At 41.6% G+C, this 13,316-nt stretch overlaps 1 protein-coding gene across 1 annotated transcript in view; it reads right to left on the reverse strand.

Annotated features, from left to right (window-relative positions):
* PAWR (pro-apoptotic WT1 regulator) overlaps positions 1-13,316 on the reverse strand; it is an 87,640-nt gene that overhangs the window by 16,371 nt on the left and 57,953 nt on the right. The window contains exon 2 of the mRNA XM_056847031.1: positions 8,700-8,828. Within this exon, the coding sequence (XP_056703009.1) occupies positions 8,700-8,828 (129 nt within the window). The remainder of the gene's footprint in view (positions 1-8,699; positions 8,829-13,316) is intronic.

Raw genomic sequence — 13,316 nt, forward strand, 5'->3', positions numbered from 1 at the left:
GGGTGAGCACCTCCTTCCCTCAGCCAGGGCATTGAAAATGGGTCGAGGATGGGTATTCCAGCATGACAATGACCCAAAACACACGGCCAAGGCAACAAAGGAGTGGCTCAAGAAGAAGCACATTAAGGTCCTGGACTGGCCTAGCCAGTCTCCAGACCTTAATCCCATCGAAAATCTGTGGAGGGAGCTGAAGGTTCGAGTAGCTACACATCAGCCTTGAAATCTTACTGACTTGGAGAGGATCTGCAAAGAGGAGTGGGACAAAATACCTCCTGAGATGTGTGCAAACCTGGTGGCCACCTACAAGAAACGTCTGACCTCTGTAATTGCCAACAAGGGTTTTGCCACCAAGTACTAAGTCATCTTTTGCAAAGGGATCAAATACTTATTTCACTCATTATAATGCACATCAATCTCTGACTTTTGTCTTCTGGGTTTCTGGGGTTTTTCCTGTTGTTATTCTGTCTCTCACAGCTACAATAAACCTACCATTAAAATTATGGACTGGTCATTTCTTCGTCAGAGGGCAAACGGGCAAATTCAGCAGGGGATCAAATACTTTTTTCCCCTCACTGTATATTGTGGACTAGACAGAAGAAGTAGTCCTATAAGATGATAACAAGCAAGGACCCACAGGAAGTCCCAATTCCCCCTGCCTTTGCATCCTGCCCTCTCCCCACCCTTCTCAGTCACTGATGCTCTCCTTTTATTCCTCCAAACCCTTCCTGTCAATCATACCCTCTCCTCTTTTTCCATCCTCCCTTCTCTGTCACTGTTCTCCCCCTCCCTCTCCCAGTGCCTACTGTCACTGTCACTCGCCCTTGCAAAAAAAAAAATGTTAATCTTGTACTCATCCTTTCTCATAATGGACATTCACTGATTTCTTCTCAAAGTGGCACGTCAACAATATTAAACACAATGTCAAAGCTGTAGTTCTGAAGCACTTACAATACATGCCTAACCATCATATAACTGGCAAGAAAGCTGCTCAGAACCGAGGTTGTTGTCAGGACATGAATTGGGGTAAAACAGAAGCCCACTCATACACCTCTGTAGTCACCGGCTCAGCTTTCCCGCCAGCCTATAAGGCAAGCAGACTCCCCCCACCACCTCCAGGTTCTCTCTGCCTGCTTACCATCTGCAAGTTGACTCGTCGGGGAAGGAATCCCATCAACTTGTTGGGCTGGTGACCACTGCACTCCCCTCCCTTCACCCAGAAGCCGGTGGGAAATTTTTTAAAGGCGAGTGACTACAGAGGTGTGTGAGTGGGCAAGGAGGCTCCTTCTCAACCCCGCCTCTGTAGCTGCCAGCTCAGCTGTTCTTTCAAAACTTTCCAGCCAGCTTCTAACTGGTCCGACTGCAGAGAGAAGTAGCACTGGAAACAGGCAAGTGGGAGTGAAGAATCCTCCTTGCCCTCCTGCACCTCCAACACCGACCCCCATAGCCTGGCCAGTTGGAAGCCAGCAGGAAAGTTTTAAAAGGAACCACGGTGTTGGCTTGGTTGTAGAGAGCCACAGCAACTGTGCCAGGCCAGCGGGAGCTACCACATTGGCTGCAGGGCCCCAGGAGCCCTGCTGATGGCGCCAGCCTGGTTGTCAGGAGCCGTGTCATCTGGTAAGTACTCTGCACATGCTCATGTTTGGTGAGGGATTTAACTCCCCCAATGTATTTTTTAATTCTTTTCCTGCAAACCTGGGGAGTCCACAGATTTAGATATTTGCAGATTGGCCCACACTTGAGGAAGATATATAGATTACAAAGGGCCCATTTGGGAGGAAAGTGAAATAGCAACGAAGTAGTCACGCTACATGATCACTTTCTCTGACACCATATTAACTGCAGGCATGGAACATGTGCTTTAGGACTGCAGCATACATTAGCTAGCCTATGTTTATTGAGCAGCTAAGTGGCTCTACACAGTGGCTGCTTCACCGACATAGTTACAAACCTGCTAAAATAAACATGCATACCATTCAAACATTTTGCAGTAAGAGCACAATCCTACTGCACGTACATGCACATTCAATTAATTTCAATTGCATTTGTTGATGAAAAGTTGATGGTGCTCTATACTACTATGTTACATTTGGTTATTTTTGTTGTTTTAGAATTGTTATGTTAAGTTATATTGAAAATCTGGGTTTATGTCATTCTGCACAGCCAACAGTAAATATATACTTTACGTAACATATCCATCTGGCTCTCAGTGTGTTACAGCAACCGTAGGCCAAGATTTTTTTTTTTAAGTTACTTTTGAAGTTCATAATAATTCATTTACCCAGACACCTAAAGAATAAAAAAGAGAATTTTATATAGCTGTTATAAGAGCCTAGTTCTGGAGGGACTATGTTCACCAAGTCAATTCAGTCTCAAAGGGGCCCCACTATATGACATCCCGTGCCCTGATTAAGCACACCTTGCAAGGGTAAAGGGAAAACTAGTGTGTGTGAATGGGCTGTTGACCACTGCTCATTCAAGAGTAGAATACTGGGGACCATCTTAGTGACCACAAAGTTATTTGAAAGAACAAGTGGATATTTCTAGATGAGACAGAGCCAAGATTCTCCTCTAACCACTGCACTCTCTCATTCCTCTCTCAATGCAGCATGGTTAACTCTTGCTTTGCAGCTCACAATACTTTCTCCAATAATAAAGAAGGAAGCTGCAAGAACAGCTTTTCAGTTTTTCCCAAGAATGGACCTTAGTATGGGAAAGTTCTAATAATAAAGCACAGTAAGAAACCTCTGCTTACGTTACTGGTTCAACCCGTCCTACCCCAGGCTTCTTTGCTTTGTTGCTACTTCTGAATGAGCAAGCAGTAGCCAAAGTATTGAAAGGGTTCTATTCTAAATGCAACATTCCAACCATATTCTAAAACCATGCTGCCATTCCCACTGTGGAATACTACAGTCTAGACTATCAGTAGGGTTTTACACAAAAATTCTCATTTTTGTGTTGTTTTTTTACCATCCCCATCTGGTTTGTTGTTAATTCTCTTTGCCTCTTGTTCTTTAACTTTGGTTTTATTGGTTTTAACAGGAAACACATTTCCAATAGTAACTTTTTTTGTTTTCTATTTAATTAGGATGAAATTACTAGCAATTGTACCCTATGAGGTCCTGCCTTCCAAATTACAGACAAACTGGAATGCTCTCCTATCTAAGAGCCAATTACAATTCTAGATTGTATGTGATAAGACCGTGCACAGAAGATTTAACTAGAACTGGCATTAGACAGAAGGAAATGAGAAAACCCTCAAACAGCATCTAAATAGCAAGTTGGTTCTTGTAGGTTATCCGGGCTGTGTAACAGTGGTCTTGGTATTTTCTTTCCTGACGTCAGGAAAGAAAATACCAAGACCACGGTTACACAGCCCGGATAACCTACAAGAACCAATGAACTCTGACCGTGAAAGCCTTTGACAATATTTTAAATAGCAAGTGTTTCCAACTTTCTTCCTGTTCTACACACACATGCACAAAACTCTTCCCGAGATCACACTATCTCATACTAAACAGCCTAAATAATTATATATTCATTTATAGTCCACCTTTATCACTGAGACTCAAGGTAGATTACACAGAGTAAGTTAACACAGTCAACAGTATGGGACATCCAACAAACAATGCAATAGGATTTGGATGGTAGAAGTCTGGAACCAACCAAAAATCTGAAACAGCACTGAGGCAAAGCATAAATATTAACATGACATGTTAAACAATGCCAAAAATTAGATAGTAGGATCCTATTTACAGAAACAAACAGCATGAATTAGGTGCAGTAGTGTTGTTCACAGTCCCTAATCCTTTACCTGCATCTTTCTAAACCATTTTGTTACAGTATAACCCTATTACTTATGTTAAAAAAGCCCTCTTGAATAATTCAGTATATTTAGTAGCAAAGAGCAGATACTAGAACACAAGCTGCAGAAAGTGATAAAAACAACAGAAACGTGACTGTACAGGCCTATGTATATAGTCGCCAGAATTTTTTGGTAAGCCACTGAGACAGTGTAGTGATTGAAGGAATGAAGTATAGACAGATTTATCAACATAATCTGCTTTGGTGAGAACATCTGTTAACTCTTTTGGCTGGACTAAGTGCCTGTCAATTACATTAAATACCAAATCCTTTGCTCCCCCTCCTTGTTTCCACACTTATGCTATCTCCCACTCCACTTTATACAACTGCAGACAGCTCAGGAAGTTGAAATACACTCATTTTTGCTTTTCATCAGTTGGAAATGAGATGTAGGAATGCAATGCTCTCACAGCCCAAATACAGCTTCCTTCTTTATTTGTAGCAAGGATAAAACAGAGGAAGAATAAATCATGTATGCTGTCATCAACTGCTCAGATGAATGGTGGGATAAAAAACAATTTTTTAAAAATTACTATCAGTCCCAGTATTGTTGACAGCCAATCTTCTAACATACTTGTTACACCCTCACAAACATCAGGCATTGTGGTCTTTTGGACAGCTTGGAACAAGCCACCTTGAACCATGAGGAAAGGAAGGGTATAAATGTTTTAATTAATAAATAAAATTAAGTTGATATTTGAAAAAGCAAGAATACTTTTTCATGGTTTGGTCTTTGTTTAAAATCTTCTTCACAGCAGTGGCAGGCCATGCAATTTGCAGCCATTTGTTTGGAACAAACTTTTGGCAATTAGTGTGCATCTACAAAGCTCTAGGGAAACTGGTGTCAGGCAGGCTTTCAGTTCTGTTTACTAATGGGAGCCCATACCAGTACATCAAACCTCTGCATTCCCACACAATTAAATAGCCACTGGAGGCTTTTAGACAGTAAATTAGTTTTACATACTGCCTTTCACATTGCTGGAATCATAGTTCTATTTAATGTTTTAATACTGGCAGCACTTTGCAGCTTCCAAAATACACACTTGGATTTATTGAAGGTTTCTGAACAGCACTGCATCACACTTTGTTGCTTCTTTGGATTTCAACATGATTCTGTTTTAGGTTAAAGGCTAAGCTGAAAGTAAGCAGTAACAGCTTCAACAAACCAACCAAATTTGAGTCATTTTCCCCTTGGTAAAGTCCTCTAGGAATGGGACAACCATGGCCTAAGGTAGGGCTCATTCCGCAGCTTGCATATATTTAAGATTCTCATTAGGAGCAGTATCTCCCTGGGAAAATTTTCAAATGACGCTCAGTGCCCAGTGCCAAAAAATTATTTGCTTCATTTTGGTTTGAGTGGGTCCTGGGAGAGAGGAAGCTTGGGACTATGGCATAAGATCAACTCAAGATAATCTGTAACAGAAGGATAAAGCCACAACAACAAATTTCTGTGGTTCCAAATGGGAATGAATCCCTACACTCATCGAAAGATACATCAAGATAGATCTCCATCTTTGGAGGTTTTTAAGCAGAAGTTAGATGGCCATGTGGCAGCAATGCTGATTCTGTGAATTTAGGCAGATCATAAGAGAGAGGGCAGGAAGGGTTGTATCAGTGCTTGGCTCTTGTGGCCCTTTCTTACATGCCCAGGGAAATGCCAATCCCCATTTTGGGGCCAGGAAGCAATTTTCCTCCAGGCAAGTTTGTCCAGGGATCCTGGAGGTTTTTTTCTCATCTTCTGGGCATGGAATAGGGGACACTGGGGTGGGGTGGGGTAGTTATGTGTTTCCTGTATTGTGCAGGGGGTTGGACTAGATGACCCTGGAGGTCCCTTCCAACTCTATAGTTCTATGATTCTATGGTTCTAAGTCACTCAACAAGCCCAGCCAGCATTGAAAGTGATGCACATATGCTTCCAGATGTGCATTTGAATGCATATTAGCTACACACATGGGAGCCATTTTCCATACATGGATCCCCTTTCTTGAATTTGGGATGATTCACCTTTAGAGAAAAAGCAAGGGGTATGATACATAAGAATAGGAAACTATGGAGTATAAAATAAATTGGCACTGTTTGTGAACACAGCAATCAGGAATTTGTCTATTGCAAACCATTGTTCTCACTGAAGAATATATAGACCATTTTGTAGTAGCACATATCCAGAATAACTGCCTAGAGAAACATTAATGAACAATACTTCTAACAATCCCATTATGAAGATTCTCTGAAGTACACAGATGAATACAAAATGCTTCAAATTAAGTTTTAAAAAATCAATGTGATCATCTGCTGTTGATATGGGGAGTAGCTAGTGCTGCTGTAGCTAACTGTGACTCCAGTATAACATGAATGAGGTAACTGTATGGTTTCTTGCCACTCAACTTGCCTTCTGTTTATTTTATGAGTTGATGGTTTTCCTGGTTTGGAAAAGGTTAGATCTCCTTCTCAAAGACCAGTGATAGTGTCTTCCATGTCTACATGTGTCGTATAACAACAGATTGGCGTGTCATCTGCGGCCATTTCTAAAGAAGAGTGATTGGGTTACTGTGTATATATGCTGATAACTTCCCTACTCCAATATGCTCTGTCCACAGCTGCCTTTCATGACTACTCAGAAAGTGGAATTGGTTCAAACCAAAGCCAACTGCACATTAGCAGGTGTGATTTGACGGGAAAACAGTACACTTGTGGAAAAACTGCAATGGCTTCCAATTTGTTCCATGCACATTTAAAGGGTCATAGGGTCCAGTAAATCACTGGTTTTAGTTCTACCTGTATAAGTCTCTGCATCACTAAGACAGGCAAAGGAGATACTGAATTATTTATATCTGTTTTCACTGGAGAAAATGTAGGGCAATTACCCAATGCAGGCGCTGCTATTTTCAGGAAAGCTGCTAGAAGAACTAAGTCAAATGAAAGCAACAAGAGATGAAGTTCTCAGGCTGATGGGTAAATTAAAAACCAACAAGTCACCAGGACCAGACAGCATACCCTAATGGGTTCTTAAAGATATGATATTATTACTTTCCTAACAAAAATATGCACCATAATTAAAATCAGCTTCATTTCCTCAAGACTGGAAGATAGCAAGTGGTAACTGCCAATTTTAAAAAAGGGATCCAGAGACTCCAGGAAATTACTGGTCAGTCACCCTACTGTCTGTTCTAGGTAAACTGGTAGGAACTGGTTACTAAAGATAGAATTATTAAGCACACTGAGGAGCAAAGCTTACTGAGAAAGGATCATCATGGCTTCTGTAAAGGGAAGTCCTGTCTCATCAATTTTTTGAAGTTCCTTGTTAATACTCTCAAGCATGTGAACAAGGGTAATCCAGTAGACATTAAAAGATACTTGGATTTTCAAAAGGTGGGGGCCACAATGGAGAAGGCAAGTATATGGGCAGTTGTTGATTTTGCCCATTTGCAGGTTGGCACCCGCAGAAGACCTTGCTCTGATGAATGAAGCTGATGCAGCGGAGCATAGGGGGAGAGGGGGCCTCACAGATATGAGGGGTCAAGCCAATAAGGGTTTTGTATGTGATAGCTAATACCTTAAAATGAGCCTGGTAACTGCTGGGAAGCCAATGAAGTGCCTGCAGGATGGGAGTAATATGTGTGCTCCATCTACCTCCCAATAATAGCCGAGCCACGGCATTCTTCACCAGCTGGAGTTTCCAAATTGACTTTGAGGGGAGACCAATGTACAGTGTCTTGTCTCGATGTTACTGTGGTATGGATCCTGGTGGTTAGATCAGCCACATCCGCAATAGGAGCCATTTCACAAATATAAATACAAAGCAAAGTACTTAAATTTGTGGGTTGGTGTGTATGTATGTACATATTTAAAAGATTTATTAACTGCCTTTCTACCTTGTGGCATTCAAGGCAGCTTTCTAGGTTTAATTACAGTGCTGCCCACAAGAAATGATTTAAGAATGTAGACAGCAACCATACGTTTGTATTTTAAAAGACCATTATGCTAAACGACTTAATATGTAATATCTAAAAATGCAGTTTTATTCAAAACAGTACTATTAGCAATGAAAAATTACACAAGATAGAATGCTTGCTATATAATTTCAATATTCAATTTAGAATGCTCTATGGAATTCATTCCTGTAAGACTGCAAACAAGTAATAATAATAAATATATGGAACTATTCCACATAGGTTTTTAAAATAACTAAATCAAGTTCCATGTAGATTTAACTATATTCACATAAGGCAACAGTGATAAAATGACATTTAGTTGATCCAGCATGTATTTTAGAAGATTAATAAAGTAAATAAATGTGCATATTATCAATACCTACATACATATGTCATCTTGGAAATGAATAGAGTGGAATTAAAGCAACAGCTTCCTCGCACAGTTTGAAGAAAAGGCTTTTAATGTTTTTATCATTACATATCACAGAGGTGTAGGAGAACCCAAATAACCCAGAATATAAACAAGCATGTCTTTCACTCTCAGCTGCACCTTTCGAAAATTGGCTTTGCCAATTAGACAAATCAATTATTATTTTGCCAATTAAAACTTGTAGTTCTAATAACGTCATTTAACTGTTAAACTATAAAAACAACTGGTTGAGTCTGTAACAGCATGTCCAATCTTACAGACAAAGAAGGACATGTATTCACATTTTTTAAAAGTACAACATTAGCAGGTGCAGGTTTATTTATGGCAAAACACTGATTATGCTCAGATGCTGAATATTGAAGAAATGTTTGTATAAACCTACACTGACGCCAGATGAAGAAATCTGACACACTCCTACAAACTGGAATGTTACATTGCAATACAAGACTGAACTGAAAAGAGAATTAATTGCTCACCTGTAATATGAATGAAGCACTTGGGTCTGTGCTGGCTGATTCATTCTGCATTGTATTCTGTTGTGTGATTGCATCTTCCCTTTTACGCTCCTTTTGTCCTGCTTCATCATCATCATATTCATCTAAACTCTGAAACAAAAACATGGTAATGCTTAATACCAACATGAGAGTTCAAAGTATTGCAACACAAGGAATGTATCAGTCACCAAATATTTGTTTTGTTAAATTAAGTATTATACTTAGGACATCTATGTAAAGTGCCATTAAGTTGCAGCTGACTTCTGGCAACCCCAGCAAGGGACGTTCAAGGCAAGTGAAAAGCAGAGGTGGTTTGCAACTGCCTTCTTCTGCAGAGTTTCCCTTAGAGGTCTCTCTTCTAACTACTGACCCTGCTTAGCTATACCATGCCACCTTCCCTCCTCATACTTAAAGGATACCAGTTAAACAAAAAGCAAATGGTTAAAGAAGGAAAGATGCTACAGCATTTCGTTATCACAGCTTTTGCACTTTTCAACAACATTTTTTAAATGTCTGCAACTGTGAAAAGAAGTAAAGCAGATGGAAATTTAAATCCTGGCTGAAAGCCCAGACTGATAATTTACTCTTCCTACTCAGACTTTGAGGTGTGTGCAAACAACTGGGCCAAATCCAGCCTGCGAATGACTGCTAATTAGTCCACCTACATCCTCGAAGATGGTTTTTCACCCCAGTTAAACTCATGGTGGGCTTCAAGAAGGAGACCATGAATAGTGGCACTACAAAATGCACATGAGCAAAGAAAGGTCAAAGTAAATTCAGAAGAGGCAAATTTCACCCCACAAATCTAAGCTCTTCTAGAAATTATGTCCAGTGGGGGATATGGGGACTTGCAGAGGAGGCGGTTTATTAATTCCCAAGACATTTGGGTGAAGAAAGGAGAGAATAAAAGAGAATGCATGCACCAAGGCACTGAGGCAAGCAGAGTTGTGACAGATAGTATAAGGTAGTTAGACCAACAGCCTGATTCTACATGGTAGATTCATTATATTCAGAGTTAATTGTGTTAGGGCATTTCCAAAATAAAGTGAAACCATCATAGTGTACACAAGTCTGAAGTCTGGAATCTCCCTCCTTGGGAGCTTGCTATCTTAATTGTATTTTTCTGAAAGTTTTGTTCTTAAAAAGCTGTACCTTTTTGCACGAAGGACTGAGCTCATATATGGCTTCTCATGAAAAAGAAGATTATATGGGGAATGTATGTTAATTTACTTGCAGAAATGAACACACTGAGATTATGATGCAAAGCTGATTCTCTCTGCAACCTCTAAAATAACTGCACTAACTCTGGACACCTTCCAAGAAGAGTGTTTTCAGATTGTGAAAGTCTGAGGATAAAGCCATGTTTGCAAAGAAGAGCAAGCTGTGGAAACTCAAAGGTATACAATTTATTGCTATCCCAACTATATTTTGGCATATAAAGTAGTTAGGGTATTATATAAAGAAAACCATGTGGCATCCAGACATGGGTATCATCACTTGCAAGCAAGAATACTGGATCTTCAGTTAAAAACCCCAGGACTGACATGAACTGCAGAACTGGTGGATTTGATCTCCTACCAGTTTTTAGAAGGTAGAAAACAGACACAGTGTTGTGATAGAATTTATGCTTTGGGGATAATCCCTTATATGAGTCTGGTGTGTTGATTTAAGGACCTTCCCTAAGGTAACAAGTTCAAGTAGGCAGTTCAGTTGGTTGAGAGTTCTTGCATAAACCTGTTGGAGTTGCTCCTTAGGTTAATGCTGTTCAAACTACTCCTCATTCTTTTGGTCTCTATTTTGAAACACAGAAAAATTACACAAGGAACCAGTATGGATTAGTGCTGAAGCACTTGGAGGGGTAGGGCTTTAAAACCTTTCCACTCTGTACTGCTTTTCTGATTTTAGTATGCCAACATGCACTACTAGTTATTCCATACCAGGAACTATTATGGAACCTGCATGATTCATCATACAAATAGCAGCTCCTGAGATGGGAACTGTGATGGGGGTTGGGTTGGACTAAAAAAAAAAATCCTTCCACTGTGGCCTTATTAGAATTCAGCCCCTCTACAACTTCTTTGAGGATGTTTAAAACCTGCAAGAGAGTCTACTGACGTGTCTTGTACCTGGTCATTCATTACACCAGGAAGCCTTGAACATGCCATCCAGTCACAGTCTCTCTCGCTACACACAAATTTAGCATACAGCTCAATAGTCACATCATTGCAACAATCTCAATTTCTCAGAGGAAAAGTGGCAAATACCTATTTTTTGCAATTGTACTGAAAACATTATAATTTTTAGCGATGATCATATGTTATTCCAGTAAACTATGGCAATCCAAGTCCTGATATTTTATCTCCAAGTATCACCATGCCTTTCACTGTTACCATTCTCCAACCCTAATTCCTGTACTCTCATGCCTTATAATGGCAGTCACGATGTGAACCATAAAGTGTTTTACACAACTATGCAGGGAAGGACTAATATGACTCTATAATGTATATAATATGACTCTGTAATAGGGGGGTGCATATCAATATGATGAATTAAAAAACCCCATAATACCTCTTTGGTATGGGGGGGGGGGTTACCAACAAAAAAATGGTGGCAATAAATGAGAACCGAAAAAGTGGACCCGAATAATGCCAGATTTATTCGACATTATTCGGGCCGCTTTGGCCCCACTGACATTTCCCCCCTCCCTCCCCTCTTTCTTCCCCCCTTACTTACCTGCTAGCTTCCATTTTTACAAAGTATGGCTAAACATTGCTTATTGTAGTTTTAAGGAGGTTCGTGATGGGTAGCGCAATCTGAGCGAAATGTGGGAGGAATGCCCTGTAAAAATTTGTGAAATCTTTGGACCTGTTTACGAGTCGAGGGTGGTTCCCAACCGAGCACCGCTTGCACCTTTTCAGGATCCATAGTCAGTCCCTGGTGTGAGATAATATATCCTAGGAAAGTCAATTGCTTCTTGTGGAACTCGCACTTAAGACACTTTAGCATAGAGCTGATTGTCTCTGAGATGTTGCAACACCTCTCGAACCAAGGCAACATGCTCATCCATGGTTTAAGAGTAAATGAGAATGTCATCTTAATAAACCACCACTCCTTTGAACAGTAGATCATGGAGGATCTCATTAATGAGTTGCATGAAGACCCCCGGGGCCCCTTTCAATCCAAAAGGCATCAACATAAATTTGAACATCCCAAAGCAACTGGAAAAGGCTGTCAGAGATTCATCCCCCGGATTCTGATTAAGCCTCGACTAAGTCCAATTTGGTGAAAATGTGTCCCTACTTCAATTGCCCAAGAGATCAGAAATGAGGGGGATGGGATAAGCATTCGTTTGAGTAACAGCATTGAGTTTTTGAAAGTCTACACAAACGCAAATCTCCTGTTTTCTTACGCACGAAGAAAGCTGGTGCCGAATAGGGCGCGGTGGAGGGTCGGATGAAACCGCGAGCCAAGTTCTTGTCTAAGAACTCGCGGAGCACCGTCCGTTCCGTAGGACTCATTGGGTAGATCTTACTCTTTGGCAGTTGTCCATCCTTCACCACTTCAATAGCACAGTCCGTCTGGCGGTGGGGGGGGGGGTAACACATCACACTCCTGCACATTAAATACGTCTGCAAAGTCCTGATAGTCGGGTGGCAGTTGGGTCAGACTGGAGGTGTTCGAGGCCAGGGCAGGAGTTGGTTTGATTACGGTTTTAACGGCCACTTCATATCGGTGTAACTCACATAGAGGGTTATTGAATGTTAAAGTCTCAGCTTCCCAGTCTATGGTGGAACTGTGTCCTTTGAGCCAATTTGCTTCTAACACCACAGCATATCGAACACTGGGCACAATATTAAAGTTGATTTGTTCCCAATGGTGGCCAATTCCGTCAGTGCGATGGTCGACTGACCCCCCCCCCTGAAATCACTGCCATCCATTTGGGCAAATTGAACAGGTGCCGGCAAAGGGACTGACTTCACTTGGAGCGCCTTAAAGGTGGTTTTGTTAATTAACGAGCGGGCGCATCCAGAGTCTATTAAGGCTTTAACTTGTAATTAAAGACCTTTTCTATAATGTCGTAATATCACATCTACATACACAGTCTATTCTACTTCACTCACCATGAAAGGAGCCTCGGGTTTCGCAGGAACACCTGCGGAGGTCTGCGGTATCACTCCCTCTACCGCAGACCCAGTCCGTTTTTTGGCTGTTCGAGGGGAGACTCCAAGTTAAGGGCTGGGGAGTTCCTGTGGTCACCCTCCTCTGAAGAAGCAGAGCTACTCTCCCCAGGAGTAGTAACTGTAATCCTGGACCCCGACGGGTCCGCTGGCGAAAGGTCCGTCGTCACTTCTCCGGCGTGGAGAGCTGGGGGCACTTTTCGTCTTGGAGCGATGCTCCGCTCGGCTGCGGTGCCTCTCCCCCGAGCGCGTCCTCTCCCGCGAGGAGTCCCCTCTGGCTGGGGAGTGGGACTCGGCAGTCCCGGACGTGACGGACAAGTGGCAGCGAGGTGACCCATGGCACCGCAAACGAGGCAGGCTCCCCTTTGAAACCGCAACGCTCGGTCTTGCAAAGGTAGAGCCGGCCTCCGCGGGGCTTGAG

This window comes from Euleptes europaea, chromosome 3 (assembly GCF_029931775.1).
Source record: "Euleptes europaea isolate rEulEur1 chromosome 3, rEulEur1.hap1, whole genome shotgun sequence".
Lineage (NCBI taxonomy): Eukaryota > Metazoa > Chordata > Lepidosauria > Squamata > Sphaerodactylidae > Euleptes > Euleptes europaea.